This window comes from Ipomoea nil, unplaced genomic scaffold (genome assembly GCF_001879475.1).
Source record: "Ipomoea nil cultivar Tokyo-kokei standard unplaced genomic scaffold, Asagao_1.1 scaffold3169, whole genome shotgun sequence".
NCBI lineage: Eukaryota > Viridiplantae > Streptophyta > Magnoliopsida > Solanales > Convolvulaceae > Ipomoea > Ipomoea nil.
Window position 1 is genome coordinate 434,654 of NW_017619597.1, and position 20,847 is coordinate 455,500.

A 20,847-nucleotide genomic window follows, 5' to 3' on the forward strand; every position below is an offset into this window, starting at 1 on the left:
TATTATTATATATAAAAAATCAACCTATTTCATTTTCTCGCCCAAACTTTTGTAGTAAAGATTATTTGGTAAGTAGATGTCAAATGAAAATAAAATAAAATTTATTAATTGATAATATTATGTATGGTATTAGATTCTATAATATAATTGATAATATTATTGTTCAAGTATAATAAAAATCTTATGTAATAATGTAATAATAATAAAATTAAATTAAATTAATAATAATAATAATAATAATAATAATAATCCAAACAGAACTATATACAAAATAAAATTAAAATTTTTTTTTTAAAAAAAAAAGTAGAAGACAAAGGTGTCTCCCCTTTGTAAATGATGTGGGTTCATTTTGATCCCACATTGAAAATGTTTGAAAAGATGAACTCTTGAACTCCTCTATATAAGAGGAGCAATGCTCCTCTTGTAAACATATATAATTGTTTGCCCATCAATGTGGGCAAGTATTCAGAAGTCCAAAGACTTTTTTTTTTTTTTTAGTACTATTGACCCGTCAAATTATTCTGTGGAATCGTGTCCTCCTTGCTAGGTGGACACGATTCTAAAATTGTTCATAATTATGAATATATAGTTCAAAAATTATGAATATATAGTTTTATAAGTATGAACATAGTGTTGTGAACATAATTATAAACATATAATTATGTAATTATGAATATAGAGATTCAATAATTGTGAATATGAAGTTCAAAAATTATATATATATATATATATATATATATATATATTTATAATTATGAATATATAATTCAGTAACTATGAACATAGAATTCTGTAATTATGAATATATAATTCAATAATTATGAATATGATGTTCAAAGATTATGAATATTTAGCTTTATAATTATGAACATATAGTTAAGTAATTATTAACATAAAAATGTGTCCACCTTGCAAGGTGGACACGGTTCCACAGCATAACTATTCAATTGACCCTGTTACATGTAGTATATGTTCATATAAAGTTTCTTAACCTATTGAAGCCCAACGTGTCAAAAAGACTCTTATTTAAGAAACATTATCTTAATGGCTTCTTATTTTAGTTTTTTTTTTTATTTTTTTAAATTTATTAGGGGGTTTGGGGAAGATTAACCCAAAATGTATATGAGTTGTTTTAGTTTTTAGCAATTTCGAGCAAATTGCTAAGTTATTAAATAATATTTTTGGTGTTTTGATTAAATATAAAATATTAAACAGACGAATTTCTTAAAATTTTGGCAAATTTGCCAAATAATCAAATTACAACAACAACAACAATAATAATAATAACAACAACAACAACAACAAAAATAATAATAATAATAATAATAATAATAATAATAATAATAATAATAATAATAATAATAATAATAATAATAATAATAATAATAATCCAAACAAAACTATATACAAAATAAAATTAAATTTAAAAAAAAAAAATGACAGAGGGGAGTCACGGGCTCCTTTTGTAAATGATGTGGGATCATTTTGATCCTGCATTGAAAATGTTTCAAAAGAGAGAGTTTCTGTATATAAGAGGAGCAATGATCCTCTTACAAACATAATTGTTTGTCCATCAATGTGGGCAAGTATTGAGAAGTCCAAAGACTTTTTTTTTTAATTAATTAACACAAACAACAAACTATAAATAACAAACAAAACTATATACAAAATAAAATTTAAATTTTTTTTTAAAAAAAAAAAAGAAGACAAAAGGGAGCCACGGGCTCCCCTTTGTAAATGATGTTGGATCATTTTCATTCCACATTGAAAATGTTTGGAAAAATGAGCTATTGAGCTCCTCTTACAAACATAATTGTTTGTCCATCAATGCGGGCAAATATTGAAAAGTCTAAAATGTATATGAGTTGTTTTAGTTTTTAGCAATTTCGAGCAAATTGCTAAGTTATTAAATAATATTTTTGGTGTTTTGATTAAATATAAAATGTTAAACACACAAATTTCTTAAAATTTTGATAAATTTGCCAAATAATCAAATTACAATAATAACCACCACACCACCAACAACAACAACAATAATAATAATAATCCAAACAAAACTATATACAAAATAAAATTAAGTTAAAAAAAAAAAAAAAAAAAAAAAAAAAAAAAAAAAAGACAAAGTGGAGTCACGGGCTCCCTTTATAAATGATGTGTGATCATTTTGATCCCACATTGAAAATGTTTGAAAAGAGAGAGCTCCTCCATATAAGAGGAGCATTGCCCCTCTTACAAACATAATTGCTTGCCCAACAATGTGGGCAAGTATTGAGAAGTGAAAATGTTCTTATTTAAGAAGCCTTTACTTTGTCTTTTTATTTATTTATTATTTATTTATTTATTATTAGTGGGGGTTGTGAAAGATTAACCCGAAATGTATGTGTTGTATTAGTTTTTAGCAGTTTGGAGCAAATTATTAAGTTATTATATAATTTTTGTAGTGTTTTGATTAAAGTTAAAATGACAAATTTGTTAAAATTATGTTGTGGAATCGTGGTCACCTTACAAGGTAGACAATGTTCTAAAATTGTTCATAATTATGAATATATAAAGTTCAAAAATTATGAATATATAGTTCTATAATTATGCACATAGTGAAAATGCTTGAAAAGATGAGCTCTTGACCTCCTCTATATAAGAGGTACAAACATAATTGTTTGCCCATCAATGTGACAAGTATTGAGAAGTCAAAATGTTATTATTTAAGAAACTTTAGTTTTGTCTTCTTATTTTAGTTTTTTTTTTTTATTTTTTATTTATTATTTATTATGTATTGTTTATTTATTTATTTATTTATTATTTATTATTTATTATGTATTATTTATTTATTTATTATTAGTGGGGGTTTGGAAAGATAAACCCAAAATGTATGTATTGTTTTAGTTTTTAGTAGTTTGGAGCAAATTACTGAGTTATTAAATAATATTTTTGGTATTTTGATTAAAGATAAATTGTTAAAATGACGAATTTTTCAATAATCAAATAATAATAATAATAATAATAATAATAATAATAATAATAATAATAATAATAATAATAATAATAATCCAAACAGAACGATATACAAAATAAAATTTAAAAAAAAAAAAAGACGAAAGGGAGCCCGTCCAAACAGGAAAACAGGAGCCCGTCGATGTGGGATCATTTTGATCTTACATTGAAAATGTTTGAAAAAAGGAGCTCTTGATCTCATCTTTCAAACATAATTGCTTGCTCATCAATGTGGACAAGTATTGAGAAGTCCAAAGTCTTTTTTTTTTTTTTTTTTTGTTTCTTTGTTTTTGTTTTTGTTTTGAGAGAAGTAAAGAAAAATTAAAAATGACTTTCAAAAAAAAAAAAAGAAAAATTAAAAATGGAAAGGAAATATTTCAATAATAATATTTTACATAATCAAATAGTAAAGACATATTTTAAAAAAATAGTAATGGTAAATTAAAAATGGAACGAAAATATTTCATTAATAATATTCTAAATCTTCAAATTAAAATGGAACTAAAATTAGGTAAAAATATCACTGCATCTATATTTTAATTGACTAATTGACTGAAAATAAAAAAAAAAACAATAATTGACTGAAAATGAATCTAATATTACTAATTGACTGAAAATATAAAAGGAAATGAATATTGATAATTGATTGCAAATAAAAAAAAAATGATCCATAATTGACTAAAAAAATGGTCAGATCATTGCATTTTAATTAAAAATGTAATGAAAATTAAAATTTAGAGAAAAATATTTTAATAATAATATTATACATTATCAATAGTAAATGCATATTTTAAACAATAGTAAAGGTAAATTAAAAATGGAATAGAAATATTTCAATAATAATATCTACATCATCAAATAAAAATGGAACGAAAATTAGGTAAAAATATCACTGCATTAGATATTCTAATTAACTAATTGATTGAAAATTTTTTTAAAAAAAATTGTCTGAAAATGAATCTAATATTACTAATTGTCTGAAAATATAAAGGGATAACTAATTGAGTGATATTTTACCATTATATATTTTCACCCAAGTAACCCGTCTTGATGGAGTGAAGGTGTTAGCTCTAGACGAAGATGAACAAGATTGTGTTGCCACTACCAATGTCGTCTACAAAGAGGTTTCAATAATGTGTAAATATAATCAGTGATATTATTTTTTTTTAAATGAAAAAATTGTTATATATCTAGACATATATATATATATATATATATATATATATATATATATATATATATATATATATATATATATATCTTCCATACAAATGAATAATGATAGCAATTCATTTCTATAACTGAGTTGTTAGAGAACGAGCACATTTGTCTAATTTATGAAAATACTAAAAAATGATAAATAAAATCTTCAAAGTTATAGCACCGCATGCGTACATCTAGATATTAGCTATTCATTTGAGCAATTATGTGCACAAATTCAAGCAATGATAACATTAAAATATATAAACGATCCAAATCATATCTTTAATTGTACTATATAATATTTGATGTTCTAATTTAAATAATTATATATCCCTTAATATATTCTCAATATATTACAACAAATCCATTCCGTGCATCGCACGGGTGCAAATACTAGTTTGGAAGTAATGCAAATTGGCAATCCATTTGCATCGTACAAAGCTGCCACAGCAGCAGCTGCTGCGGCAGCTTTGTACCTTTTAAAAAAAATTATTTTATTTATGTACTTTTGTTTGTTTTTTATTTTATTTTATTTATTTATTAATGTTTTAAAATAATGTGATATTAGGGTCTATTTTTAAAAATAGATTAGATTGGTAGGGATGTAGTGTGAATAGTAAATAATTTGTAAATTAGATGATGTGAAAATGGGAATCATTTTTGAAGATGGGAGAAATTTGTATGGATAATGTTAACCTTAATGGCCCGTTTGGTTCACGGAATAGGCCGGGAATGGCATAGCATTCTCAGTAATAGGCTTATTCCGTTGTTTGGTAACCATTTCTATTACCAGGAATAATATTCCTGGTAATAGCCTATTACCTCAAATAAGGTAATAGCTATTACTAGGGCCCCCCCTGGTATTAGCCTATTACTGAACGCTCAGGAATAGATTTTAGAATCTATTTCCTTTTTTACCCCTTTCTTTAACCTAATTTTATTATCCTATATATAAATTTATCCTATTTCACCACCGTCGTCGCCACCACCACCACCACCATCGCCGCCGCCGCCACCACCACCATCGCCACAACCGTCACCGCCCCCACCACTGTCACTGCCACCACCACCATCACCACCACCGCCACCACCATCGCCGCCGCCGCCACCACCACCACCGCCACCAGAACCACCACCTAGCAGCACCACCGCCACCACCACCACCACCACCGTCGCCCCCACCACCACTGTCACAACCATCATCGTCAACCGTCACCGTCACCACCACCACTGTCGCCCCCACAACTGCCACCGCCACCGCCACCACCACCACTACCACCCCAGCACCACCACTACCGCCACCGCCACCACCACCACCACCACCACTACCACCACCATCGCCACCACCATCGCCGCCGCTGCCACCACCACCGCTACCAGAACCACCACCCAGCAACACCACCGCCACCACCACCACCACCACCGCCACAACCGTCGCCGCCCCCACCACCACTGCCACAACCGTCACCGTCACCACCACCGCCGTCGCCCACACCACTGCCACCGCCACCACCGCCACTACCACCACCGCCACCGCCACCAGAACCACCACCCAGCAACACCACCGCCACCACCACCACCACCACCATCACCACCACCACCACCATCGCCACCATCACATATTTTTATAAGGGTATTTATGTCTTTTAAAGCATATTTCATTTCTATTTCTTAAATCAACCAAACACTGTAATATAATTCCTAAAGTCTATTCCTTCCGCGAACCAAACAATAGAATACAATTCCTATTCTATTCCTTGCCTATTCCATTCCTTATGGAATAGCATTCCTATTACCTCAAAATTCATTCTGTAAACCAAACGTGCTGTAATAGTTCTATAGATCTCTGACATGTCTCTTACATCATTAGATGGTTGGAATGAGGGCATCCATAGCGGTGGATATTATTTGATTTTCTTATATGAAAAAATTGAAGATGGTTTTTTTGTTCATCCATAGTGGTGGATATTATTTGATTTTTTTATATGAAAAAATTGAAGATGGTTTTTTTGTTCGTATTAATGGCGATATTGTTGTAAAATCTTATTATGGACATTATTCTGGCATTAATAACATGATTTGTAACAGGTTAGTATTTATGGAATGTTATGTAATAGCTGTCAAATATAGATTATATATACTTTGTAATCTTGTAGAGAATGTATCGATGAATGAGATGATCCTCCTTTCTTCCTTATCTTTTCTAACAATTATTTGTAGTTTTTTTATTATTATTATAAAGAAAGAGATACCCTACATATACACATTATTTGCCTCAATTGAGGTTCAAAACCTTACACCTCCCACTTAGAGGAGTAACCCGATATCAGCAAACTACAAACCACTTAGTCAATTATTTGTAGTTTACACTAAAGATAATAAGACAAACATTTTGTGCTCAGATGACATGTAGGCTCTGTTTGGCAGAGCTTATTTAGGAGCTTATAGCTTATTTTAAGCTACTAATAAGCTATAAGCTCTGTTTGGTAATGTTCTCAAAATAAGCTCCTAGCTTAAAATAAGAGCTTATTTTGGAACGCTACTTTAGGTAGCGTTTCAAAATAAGCTTCTAGCTTCCTAACATTTTTTTCATTTTTATCTTTATTATTTTAAAGAAATTACATAATTTATCCTTCCCAATTAAAACTCTTTTCTCTTCTCCTTTATCCGCAGCTTTCACCGCAAATATTATTATTATTATTATTATTATTATTATTATTATTATTATTAGATTTGCAACAATATTGATACTTCATTATGAGATGCTAGATCATGATTATGCTAATAGTTTTATTTCAAAATGTTAATTTTTTAAAAAGAAAAAATATTAAATTTAAATATGTAAACAAACTAATTTAAATTTTAAGAATATGTCCTTTTTAGTCTTTTTACATTTATCAGCTTATCAAAAAGTTAATTTTACCAAACACTTTCAATCATAACAGCTAGCTTAACAGCTCTTTAGTTTTCAGCTCCGAGCTTATAGTTTTTCACTTTCAGCTCCTTTTCAACTTTCAGCTCCTAACTTATAGCTTTTCAGCTAGGTTTGCCAAACAGAGCCGTAGTGACTTTTTCTATGTAAGAGGTTATGAGATCGAGCCTTAGCGGAGGTATTGCTGATTCTATGTGCTTCATTAGGTTGAGAAAGTATGTTTGAATAGGGGAAAAAAAAAAAAAAGATAATAAGACAAAGACTTCATATATACAGAGTAGTAACTAATGGCCCCGTTGGGATTTACCCCTCATTATCCAAAAGTACTCCTGTAATAAAATATTTTTAGAAGGAAAAATGTATTGTTCTTCTCTAAAAATGTTATCTCTTAAAATTTTTCTTGTTCTGATTTATAATTATTAGGTGTCAAGAATTGATTAGTTCTATTAATTTATTATTAAAAATTAAATTATATAATGAAAAAATATCATGTTAAGAGAGGAGGGGAAAATTTAGAATTGTGGGTAACATTACTCTTTTTTCTTAAATGTGTCTTATAATATTTAAGGGATAAGGGTCAAATAAGTCTTTGAAGTTTGAACTATTAATGAAAGCGCAATTAAGCTTTCAAATTAAAAAAAAAAAAAATCAATTAGACACTTGAACTTTAAAATAATGTAATTAGTCTCATTTAACTTGTTATTGCATATAACTTCCAAGTTAAAAGGTGATTAGAATGTCACATCAATATGATTTGATGACATGGTGCGCAATTCATATAATAATGCCAATAATAATAATAATAATAATGATAATAATAATAATTATTATTATTATTATTTATAATTATAATTATAATTATTATTAAAATATAATTTATTAAAAAAAAAAAAAAGCTTGGCCCGCCCTCGCCGTGACGGTTGGCAGCCAAGATTTTTTTTTAATATTTTAATTTTAATTTTATAATAATAGTAATAATATTATTATTATTTTAAAAAAATTAAAGCTTGACGGCAAGCTTTTTAATTTTTTTTTTAAATATTTAATTTTTAATAAATTATTATTATCAATCATAATAAAATTTGAAACTTGACCATTTTTTTAAAAAAATTAAATTATTTAATTTGCAATAATAATAATAATAATAATAATAATAATAATAATAATAATAATTATTATTATTATTATTATTATTATTATTATTAAGTGTCAAATAAGTTATTCAACTGCACACTAAATTTCAATTAGGTCATCGAACTCAAAAAAAAAAAAAAAAAAAAATACAATTGGACCTTTGAAGAACACAAATTGCAATTCAATCCAAAATTACCTGCTTACCTGAAAATAGGCTGATGTGGTGGTTTCCAAATATAAAAATAATTTTTTAAATACCGCACCACCAAATACTTCGATCTTGTGATTTTTTCTCAAGAAAAATCACAGAAATGTCATCTTAACACATGGTGTTTTGCTTACACTGTATTAATAATTTATTTGCTAACCATCTTAAATTGCTGATTTTTTTTTTTTGACAAACAATAAATTTCTGATCGAGTTAAAGAATGAATAATTTACGTTTGAATAACAAATTTTGTAAATTATTTGTGGGGCATATTGTTCACGATATCACGGAGATAAAAAAGTAAAAACACATGTTGGACATGAATTGAAAGGGAGGCGACGGATCAGCAATTGTTGACTGGAACGGAACACTCACTCACAAAACATCAAAAATGGTGGTTGATAAAAATGATGTGTCCATCCATTTGTAACCCAATTTCTTTGTTTTTTTTTTTTTTTATAGGCTAATGGTGTTAGATGAGATAAATCGTGAGTAAATTATGGGGTATTTATTGGTAAATATTTATTAATTGATTGAACTAGTGAGTTTGATTAGTTAATAATATTAATTGATTGTAAAAATATATTTGGTAAACTGGCGGTTAGTTAATAGCTAATTAAATGCAAAATAACTTTTTCAAAAAAACTGATCAAAAAATTACTTTGAACAATTTTTTAAATTTTAACATTTTAGAACAATAAGTTATTATAAAAAAATAATTAATTAAACACTTATATTAATTATTTATAATGATCAAATAAATTAAAATTGATTAATAAACTAAATATGTTACCAAATATAACCTATATCTAACAAAATTTTTAAAATGACCTTTGGATCATTGAGTTAAACCCTTCCAAACAATGTAATGCAATTTATAATCCATAAAATAATTGTGATTTGTGAGGAAGTGGACCAAAAAGTTGTGAAAATGGAAAGTCGTGCCTAATTACAAGTAAGCCGAAATAGAAAATACAGAATCGTGCCTAACTTGGTTACGCATTGTCGAATAGGAATTACAATTAAGTGAAAAGAAGCATATTTAGGGGTGCATTCAATCCAGAGTTTTAAAGACTTTTAACGCCTTTCAAAGTTTGGTGGTATTCAATTTAGACTTTTAAAAATTCTTTAAAAGTTTACCAATATTCAATTCAGACTTTTCAAAAGTCTTTAAAAGTATACCGGTATTCGTTTCAGACTTTTATAGAGTCTTTAAAAGTCTACTGGTATTCAAATATTTATCAACTTTCATAGACTCTATCAGAATAGGATTTCTGTAGACTTTTTCTTTGTTAATATAAATAGATGAAATCCGACCCTCCAACCCCAAACTTTTCAATTTTCTCTACAGACTTTTTCCTCTATCTAAACCAGACAATTTTTATTTTTATCCTATCAAATTTTACGGTACGTTTCAAACTTTTCATAATAATGTATAATTATTTTTTATTATTATATTTTATGCAATTTTATTTTGCTGCTGTTCGCAGCAAATTTGCTTGCTGCTGTGAACCAGTACGCAGAATTAATATTCTTGCTGCTCGCAGAAATCTTTTATAATTTTTTTTTATAACCAATAGCATTAATATACTTAATTTTTTATATATAAATAATTAACATAATTTTACGTTATTATATGTTCATTAATTATTAATATATATATTTGTGTTAAGTTGAATTTTTTGAGAGATTCTTATTATGTATAATATACTCTAATTTTGTGACAATCAATATTTATTTTTTATTTTTTTGCAATACACTAATTTAAAATATATTTTTATAAGAGAATTATAAATAATGTATTAATAAAAGTTATGAAATGTTTTGTAAGAGTGTATTCAATTTAGAGTTTTAATAATTTTTGTAGACTTGTTAATATGAAAAAGTTTTTAAAAGTCTATATATGTTTGTCCTATGAATTTTTAATGACTCTTACAAAGTTAATAAAAGTTTAAAAGATTCTAGGAAAGTCTACAAAAGTCATTTAAAATTCATCGCTTTAAAAGTCTTTGGAACTCTTTTAAAGTCTTGATTGAATACACCCCCCTTACTTCTTCATCATCAGGTCTATCCGGCCGACCAAAAGCTTAAAAGCATCCCTAACGAAGTTTACTGCATTTTAATAGAGTCAATAGCATTAAAAAAAAAATTTAAAAAAATAAAAAATAAACAAAGTAGATAAGAGAGGGTGAAGAGAGAAAAAGGGTGAGGTTCTTATGCAAAAATGAAAATTTTGGTAATGAGTGAGTCCCACCATTAAAGAAGAGAGTTGCGCCTCACAACAACTCTCGTGCCCGCCTGGATGCGTAATTCTGTTTTTTTTTTTTTTTTTTTTTTTTTTTTTTTTTTTAATTCTTTAAATTTTCAAATTTTAATTTTGTTTTCTTTTTTTTTTCTTTATTCTCATTTTTTCTTTTCTAGTCACACATGCAAAAACTCCTCAAAAACCTCACACTATTGAGGATGCTCTAAAAGTGTCTGTCTTGCTTTTGCATTGTGAAATATTACATACATTTTTATTTTATTATTACCATCAAGACGTGAATATAAAGAAATAATTTTAAGCACCCGAGATTTAGTGTATTTAGTTTGTCGCTTGACTTAAGGTCATGACGGGAGGCGGCAGTGTATACTTAGCCAATTGTTGACATTTGAGTGATAAAACCTATAATTTTTGTAATTCAAACTTTGTTGGTGTGTCATAATATAAGAATAATCATTATCACATTAAAAAGTGAATATACTGTCAAAGTATCTGAGATCCATGTAGTATAATATTTTGTTCAATTTAGTGATTTTATCTTAAAAAGGAAAAGGACAATTATTACCACTTTACCACAATCTTATCCTATTATTTTATTGTAAAGAATTGTTAAATACCATTATAAAATTGGATATGCTAAAACATTTTATATTAATGTTATATATTAGTGGTGTATAGAGTCTGAATATAGAGGTAAATTCAAGAGATAAAATAACATTATTTCAAGAGATAAAATAACATTTCAAACTTTGCAGGCACATTTCAGATTGAATCCAGATAAGCATGAAGGTATTTAATGCTATATGCAAAAAAAAAAAAAAAAAAAAAAAAAAAAAGAAAAGAAAATTATGAATAAGGAAATTAGAAAGTATAAATTCATTACACAAATAGAATATAATGGAATGAGGACAGCATACATACAAATAGCAATCATTATTACATGAATTATGGTACACACAACTGTGTGGACCATAAATAAAAAGTACATTTTTAACATATTAAAAATATAATATTTATATACATACATTACATTTTTTAAAAATGTATTATTTTATATATATTATTAAATAATGTACCTTTAATATACAAATAATATATTTTTAATATATTAAAAATATACATTATATTGGTGGTCCACATAATAATTTGCCTACAACTAGTTAGTGTGATTTCAAAATGCCAAAAAAGAACAAGCATACAGCGAATCCCACGTTAAGTCACAGGCGCATGAGTCAGATCTAACTTGTGATATTTCTTTATCTAGTGATAGATTCATTGGCCTAACGTGGTGATGTAAGACAGTATTTCAAGAGATTGTCAGTGTAATAAGTAATGTTGAAAAAATCACTAGGCACCCTCTAGACGTCTGGGGACTGCTTAGGGCGCCTAGAGCGCCTAAGCAGGCGTTTAAGAGGCCCACTGTCTGATCTCTAGGCGTAATTTTTGCAACACTGATAATAAGAATTTTGCAAAAATCTTTGTATGTTGCATACAACCATACAAGTACTGCATTTTCAACGTGAAGAATTTGTTGTCTTAATCATGAAGAAATTCAATTCACATAAAGGATTAAATGTCACTGCCAGCACTCTCTCGATCTCGTGGATATTTGCAAAAGTTACATTTGTAAGAAAATAATATTGTGTATGCATATGCATGGTAATAATAATGTGAAAAGATAACAGAAGTTATAACGGCATGGATATTTTTGTCTAAAAAATTATGTAGTACAACATTTAAAACATAAGGCACAAAAAATTAACAGAAAAACGGACATAAAATCAGGGACATAACCTGAATTGAAACTTATTATGTTTAGTGATAATTTATTTGCTAACCATCTTAAATTGCTGAGTTTTTTTTTTTTTTTTGACAAACAATAAATTTCTGATCGAGTTAAGGAATGAATAATTTACGTTTGAATAACAAATTTTGTAAATTATTTGTGGGGCATATTGTTCACGATATCACGGAGATAAAAAAAAAAAGTACAAACACATGTTGGACATGAATTGAAAGGGAGGCAACGGATCAGCAATTGTTGACTGGAACGGAACACTCACTCACAAAACATCAAAAATGGTGGTTGATAAAAATGACGTGTCCATCCATTGTAACCCTATTTCTTTGTTATTATTTTTTTTATAGGCTAATGGTGTTAGATGAGATAAATCGTGAGTAAATTATGGGGTATTTATTGGTAAGTAGCTGTTAGCGGATTGAATTAGTGAGTTTGACTAGTTAATATTATTAGCTGATTGTAGAAAGATGTTTTGTAAATTGGTTGTTAGCTGATAGCAAATTACATACAAAATGACTTTCTCAAAAAATTAATCGAAAAAGCTATTTTGATCAACTTTTTTGAATTTTACTGTTTTGGAGCAATCAGTTGTTACAAAAAGCTAATTAATTAAACATTTATATTGACTGTTTAACCAATTCAAACAGTTAATAGTGATCAAATAAATCAAAATTGACTTATAAGCTAATTATGTTACCAAACAAGACTTATATCTAACAAAACTTTCAAAATGACCACCTTTGAATCATTGAGTTAAGCCCTTCGAAACAATGAGATGCAATTTTTAATCTTCCGTTCAACTTTGATGTACGGCTAAACCCCAAAGTGCGCCTACTTAATGGCTAAAATATGAGATTTTAGAAAATTTTGTAGATACCGGAAGCAATGGTGTTTTTTTTTTTTTTTTTTTTTTAAATTATGAGGTGGACTGGGTATTTTTCTGTCCGTTTAGATTCACTCGACTAATTTTTGTTCGTTCAAAGAGGCACGATAGCATATCTAAGAAGACTCGTCATTTGTAAAAATCGAACTCGAATTATCTCGAAATTTTTTTTCAAAAAGAACTCATTTATCACTTAAACTACCTCATTGGTTCCAAAACCAATGATGTTGTCGCTATACATTTCGTGTTCCATGAATCCTAATTCACATTTTTCTATGACACTTATTATAGTGATACTATAAAATATCTGTGATTAGTGAGGAAGTGGACCACCAAGTTGTGAAAATGGAAAGTCGTGCCTAATTAACAAGTAAGCCGAAATAGAAATACAGAATCGTGCCTAACTTGGTTACGCATTGTCGATTAGGAATTACAATTAAGTCAAAAGAAGCATATTTACTTCCTCGTCATCAGGTGCCAAATTATGTTGTGGATTCGTGTTCAACTTGCAAGGTGAATCTGAGTTATATTTTCATAATTTTTGAACTCTATATTTGCAATATTAGAATTGAATATTTACAATTTTAAATCTCAATACACAAAATTAGATAACTCTAAATTCACAATTACGTAACTCTATATTCACAATTTTTAAACTCTAAATTCACAAATTTTAAACTCTATATTCATAATTTCATAACTATATATTCACAATTTCATAACTCTACATTCACAATTAAAGAACTCTATATTCACAATTACATAAATGAATAATACATGCTAAGTTGTTTTCAATATTTTTTTTTTAAAATTATTGGTTGTGAATATTCATTTCTAAAATTGTGAATATAAAGTTCAAAAATTGTGAATATAACCTGGATTCACCTTGCAAGGTGGACTCCGATCAATGGCATAACTACCCTTATCAGGTCCATCCGATCAACCAAAAGCATAAGCCCTGTATATAGGGTCAAGGGTTGGCGGGTTGACCTTGACCCGTGAACTGGGACCTGAACCGTTTGACCCCGATCCAAGTAGGAGTGCGGAGCGTATGAGGAGTCTGAACCCGGGGTATATTCCCCATTAACATACATTTTTATTGAGTTAATTTTGCCAGAGATCTTTTATTTTTTTTGTGGCAATTACAAATTTAATTTTAGACTATCATTTTTGACATTTAGCATTCAAATTATTATTTCTTTTGTTAGACATTTTTATATTTTGTTTTAAAATGCATATTTCTTATTAGTTTATCAAAAAAGGTTAACATTAGTAAAATTTTATTTATGCATTGCAAATTTTAATTTATTTTATTTGAATAAATTAAGTTACATGTATTTTAATATAAATTTAAAAATTTTAATTATTAAAAATAAAAACAGAATAAATTAAAATTTAATCTTCATTTTTATTTTTATCAATATAGATTAAATTATTTTTTTTATCAAAATATTTTTCTTACGAAACTTCTTAAAATAATATTTGAATTAACATGTAAGTATGATGAAGTGATATAGTTGATGTCAATGGATTTCAACGTAATATATAGACCACACAAGTACTTAAACCGTGATGAATATGTACGGAGATAAATTTAAGATAAAATAACATTATGCATTACAATTTTTGTATTTAATTTCAAAATTTGCAGGCACATTTCAGATCGAATCCAGATTAGCATGAAGGTATTTAATGCTATATGCAAAAAAATAAAATAAAATTTATGATTAAGGAAATTAGAAAGTATAAATTCATTATACAAATAGAATATAATGGACTGAGGACAGCATACATACAAATAGTTAGTGTGATTTGCAAAAAAACAAAAGAACAAGCATCCAGCGAATCCCACGTTAAGTCACAGGCACATGAGTCAGATCTAACTTGTGTTATTTCTTTATCTACTCATAGATTCATCGGCCTAACGCGGTGATGTAAGACAGGATTTCAAGTGTTACGTGCCTTTGTCCTTTTATTTTTGTCTTTGCAGGATACAGGTCGGGTTTCTTGTGAAGAATCCGATCGGAGTCTGACCGGGAGTTACCTGACCGGCAGTGTCGACCACCGAGTGGTAGCCCTTTAGCGAGAGAGCTGATGAGGAACACGTGGCGGCTCCACGCGTTGACAGACAGGGCACCCGGGAAGGCGATACGTGGTTGCTACGTGGGAGGCATGCCGGACGGCCGGATTTGTGTCTCCGGCTTCGCGACTATAAATACCCGCGGTAGCGACAGTGTGAAGGACTTTTGGACGATCGATAGGTTGTTGTTAGAGAATCCCGACCGCAGTCAGTCGGTACTCAGAGCAACCATTTAGATTGTACTTAGGGTCTTCATTGTGATCAATAAGAGTTATTTAATTGCTTTAATTGGTCTCGTGTTTATTTAACTACCGCATTACGTGGCAATTAGTACTATCAATGTTATATATTCCCTCCTATATTTTCCTTTTTCAATTTTTGCATTCTAACATCGCAGGCCTTCATTGTGATCAATAAAAATTATTTAATTGCTTTAATTGGTCTCGTGTTTATTTAACTACCGCATTACGTGGCAATTAGTACTATCAATGTTATATATTCCCTCCTATATTTTCCTTTTTCAATTTTTGCATTCTAACATCGCAGTATATGATTGGAGAAATATTTTTTGAAAATTCTTAATTGTTTAGTAATGTTATATATCCCTCCTGTATTTCCATTTCAATTTTCATGTTATGATAATATGATGTAACATTATATGATTGGATAATTAATTTTTTTTATTAGATTAAAATTTTTGTACTTTTTTTTTTAAATTTTATTTTGAGTAATGTTATACATTCCTCGTATATATTTCTTTCAAATTTCACATTTGATGTGACATTATATGATTGAACAATTTTTTTTTTTTTTTTTTTTTTAAAGTTAGTGGTGAATTGACCAATTCATGACTACTCTTATTTACTGATCTCACTAAGCTATAGGCCTATAGAAGAAGCATATCCATTGGGTTTAGGGCTTTTAAGATTACAGGTTTACGTCACCAATTCTGTGGCTCTGAATTAGCCCTAACAATAACTAATAAGTTCAAATAAATAGATAACTAACACAAAATTAATTCAAAGTTTAAAATTTGCAAACACTTAATAAGTCAATAGTTAATGTGACAAATTAGTTATACAATGTACTAACTAATAATACATACATATATATTTATATATAGGAAGATTGGTCCACATAACCCGTCCCACCAAAGCCCGCTATTTTGACAAATATAAAAAAATCAAAGCTTTCACTTTATTTTGGGGCAAGGGTGGGATGAATGATAAATTATATAATGTACTAAGGTTTACCTTGATGGCTTGATCCAAAATAACCTTTAAATTAGGGGTGTGCATTTGGTTAACTGAACCATCTTAACCGAACCAAATCAATGCTTTTTCCCCAATAAGTGTGCAGGAATTTATATCTTAAAATAAAAGTTGATGATGACGGAGTATCTTGTATGCACCCATTTGTCAAATACATCATACCAAGCTATCCATTTGATCGCAGAAGAACAGTGGAAACACTTCCATCAAAGAAACATAAAACAAGAAAGTGTATACACTGAGCCAAGAACAAGAGCGAACACAAAGTAACACCAAAACCGAAATAAAAAGTTTTATTCTTTTGTTACAGATAGAGACAGGCGTCATTGAAAGTTTCACACTAGCCCTTCTTTTAATTGGGTTCATGTAAAGGTAAGGAGATATGAGACATCATAGAACGCATACCGCAAACTTAGAACGCTACACGCACTCCAAGCAGTGCCATGAACTGAGAAATGAACTCGGGATGGCCTGGCCAAGCCGCGCCTGTCACCAGATTTCCATCAGTGAAGCAACGATCTATCGGCTCTGGCTCTAACCATGTCGCCCCTCCAAGAACCACGTTGAGTTTCACCGCGGGGTATGCAGTGCACTTCTTACCCTGCATTACAAATCCCGCGCAGTTGAATATAACGGTCCATCTTTATATGTAAAAGTGGAAGGCACTATAAATCGTGTAGAAAATGGCATTACCTTGAGAACGCCTGCAGCAGCCAGAATCTGTTGGCCATGGCAGATTGATGCAACGGGTTTCTTAGATTCCATGAACTCCTTCACCAATTTGATAACATCGTTGTCCAGTGCCAGATATTCTGGGGCTCTGCCACCAGGAATAACAAGCCCATCATAGCTCGAAGCGCTGCTAACATCTTCGAAACTAGAATTTAGGACGAAGTCATGACCGGGCTTCTCGCTATATGTTTGGTCGCCTTCAAAGTCATGAACAGCCGTTGGGCATTTTTCGCCTGCTTTTTTCTTAGGACAAACAGATTCGACTCGACACTCAAGTGCTTGGAGGGTCTGGAAAGGAACCGCCACCTCATAATCTTCCATAAAATCCTAAAACAAATGAAATCAGAAAGTCTTTAAGTTCAACCCACATCCACAAATCTACAAGGACCTTATGATCCGATTCACCATCAGCTTACCCCACAGAGAAACAGAATTCTTTTGCCAGAGCCAGTTATGTTGCCCCCGAGTGCCTTGACAAAAAGGCGGATGAACTCCGGATGCCCTTCATAAGTTGCCCCCGTAATTAAATTCCCATCAACAACACACGAGGCCAATGTCTCCGGCTCTACCCAATGTGCACCGGCATCTATAAGTACAGGTTTCACCGGAGGAAAAGCAGTACACTTTCGGCCGTTGACTACATCTGCTGCAGCCAAGATCAACTGTCCATGGCAAATAGAAGCAATTGGCTTTTTACAGCTCACAAACTTCTTAACCAACTCCAGGACAGATTTGTCATTAGCCAGATATTCCGGGGCACGTCCTCCCGGGATCACCAATCCATCATATTTGCCCGCTTCAACTTCATCAAAAGTTGCATTGAGAGAGAAGTTGTGACCCCGGGACTCAGAATACGTCTATATCATTAAAATTAAGGCATGCTTAGTAACATCCATAAAATCTGCAACTAAATCCTAAACTTATCTGTTTCTTCACTCCCTTTCAGATATGGAAATAGAATAACTACCAACTACAAGACCACTTAAGAATCTCAAAATTCCATGGATTACATCTCATTTATGTGCAAGATTATCACCCAGGTGAATAAAACAAGGAAAATATTCCTTCTTGGCAACCTGTTTATGCAAAACTATTTTCAAGTAACTAAAGAATTAAGAAGAATACTTAAAACCTGTTTAATACTCATAATTTCTAGCTTAATTTCTATAGTTCAACAATATAGTGGATAGGTATTCTATGCTGTAATTCAATTTCTACCTAACACACACACTATACCAAGTAAAATGCACAAACTGAGATGACAATGTAAATACTCATATATACCACATAGGTTTTATGTTCTTTGTTTGTTTGTTTGTTTTTAATGAAATTAATCGAAATAATATAGTATATACATACATGGTGACCAGCAAGCTGATGAATAGCAGTGCGACAAATATCGCCGGCTTTCTTGCCGGGGCAAACGGCGTCAACGGCCACTCCGAAAGCTAGGAGTGCTTGGAACGGAACCATAACCTGCAATCAATCATTTCATTCCCATGAAAATTTTTAAAAATTAATAAAAAATCAATTAGTACAAGCAATTCGCTTTATCGGATTCGCAACCTCGTAATCCTCGACATAATCACCGCATAACAAGAGGACCCTTTTGGGATTCGCCATTCTTGAGAGCTCTGTTTGTGTGTATGTGGACTGTGGAGGAGGTTCCCAGATTGCCTCGTCTTTTTGTACTGTGTATCTACTGATGGCGAAGCCACGAAGACTTCGAATTTTCTTGAATTTCTACGAATGAAATGACAGAAATAGCCTTAAGGTTGCGTCACAGACTCACGGTGTCACGGACACCTGCCATAGCTGGGAGAATTGCCAGTAGTTTCACGTTCGATAAACATCGCCTATAATTAATCAGCAATCGCCTTTAGTAACAATCAAACTTCTAATTTTGTTTTATGGCTTTATGATCGTGGTCAATTGTGTCCATAATTAATCAGCAATCGCGTTTACTAAGAATCAAATTTCTAACTTTGTAATTATCAAGTTAACCGTCTAACTAGCTTACTTAGAGTTGTTCAGTGGTGGAGCTACATGGTGAGATATGGGGTCTTGGCCCCTACCACCTATGTTTTTAATAAATATAAATCATATATGTATATATATTAATAGGGAAGGTTCAGGTGCGGGGATGACTTCTCGTGCGGTTGTCGCATTTTAAGCATTAAAATGACGCACCTTAAGTACACAAACCATGCACATTAAGAACACAAACAAAGCACCTTAAGTACACAAACCATGCACCTTAAGAACACAAACAAAGCACCTTAAGTACACAAATCACGCATTTTAAAGACACAAACAAAACATCTTAAGAACAAAAATCACGCACCTAAGGTTTTAAAATGGCTCACCTTAAGTTTCACACAATTGACGCACGTTAAGCATACAAATTACGCACCTTAAAAAGGAAAATAACACACATCAAGAAGAAAAACCATGCACCTTAAACTTTAGGTTGACGCACCTTAAGTTTCAACACTGACGCACCTTAAGCACACAAACCACGCACCTTAAGAAGAAAAACATCGCACCTTAGCAACCGCCCATTTCTATATATAGTAATATAATAGAGATAAAAATACTATTTTGGCTCCCGTTATTTTTATTTGGGAAAAGGTACAAATAGGTTATTAAACTATTTAGGGATATCAATTAAGTCATTGAACTCAAATAACTTCTAAATTCATCATGAACCCAAAAAAAAAAAAAAGAGCAATTAATATTTTTTGTAGGTGTTTTTAAAAAAAAAAACAAATATTTTTAGCAGGTTGACAACAGGTTTGCACTGATTGGATGTCACGTGTATTTATATTTTTTTTCTTATTATCTTACATGGACTACATGTAAGAATTTTGAAGTAAAAATTTAAAATCCTAATTTTCTTAATCCTCTATTTTCTTCTCTGGTTCTTCATTCGCATATGCAAGTATCGCTTCTATATTTTGGGCTTTTTATCTCTTTTGCAGTTAATTGTGATATTTTTGAATCAGGAAAAATAGTATCTGTGTTGGGTTAATGTTCAAAAATATTATCTATTTTGGGTTAGTGTTTTTCCTAATTCATGAATATGAGTTTCATAATCATCCCTCAAATTTTAAAATATTGAGTTAATAAGTAAAATGAATATTAGTTAATTATCTAAAAAAAGGTTTCCAACAAAATAATTGACAATTTTTGTTTGATAAAAAACTGCCAGTAAGATTAAAATAAAGGTACATTTATTATTGTATATATTTTGTATTATGTGAAATTATATAAAGTATCTATTGATATCGATGTCAATCATATGCACAAACCAGGCTGTATTCTTGAATATCATTCTATTTCTGAAACA

General features: G+C 30.1%; 1 protein-coding gene across 1 annotated transcript; it reads right to left on the reverse strand.

Annotated features, from left to right (window-relative positions):
• Nucleotides 1-16,946: 16,946 nt before the first annotated feature.
• LOC109167578 (protein DJ-1 homolog D) lies at nt 16,947-19,175 on the reverse strand. The gene is made up of 5 exons (XM_019316617.1): nt 19,065-19,175; nt 18,858-18,974; nt 17,915-18,355; nt 17,460-17,825; nt 16,947-17,367 (listed from the first exon to the last, which is right to left on the reverse strand). The coding sequence occupies exons 1-5, from the start codon at nt 19,119-19,121 to the stop codon at nt 17,179-17,181; spliced, it is 1,170 nt and encodes a 389-aa protein (XP_019172162.1). The 5' UTR covers nt 19,122-19,175; the 3' UTR covers nt 16,947-17,178.
• Nucleotides 19,176-20,847: the final 1,672 nt, after the last annotated feature.

What these genes read in the sequence shown, in the direction of transcription:
- LOC109167578 (XM_019316617.1), bottom strand. Translation starts at nt 19,121, where the DNA reads ATGGCGAATCCCAAAAGGGTCCTCTTGTTATGCGGTGATTATGTCGAG. An exon ending in ATTATGTCGAGGATTACGAG is followed by an intron (nt 18,975 to 19,064) that starts GTTGCGAATCCG and finishes GATTGATTGCAG; the next exon opens with GTTATGGTTCCGTTCCAAGC. An exon ending in ATCAGCTTGCTGGTCACCAT is followed by an intron (nt 18,356 to 18,857) that starts GTATGTATATAC and finishes TTAATGATATAG; the next exon opens with ACGTATTCTGAGTCCCGGGG.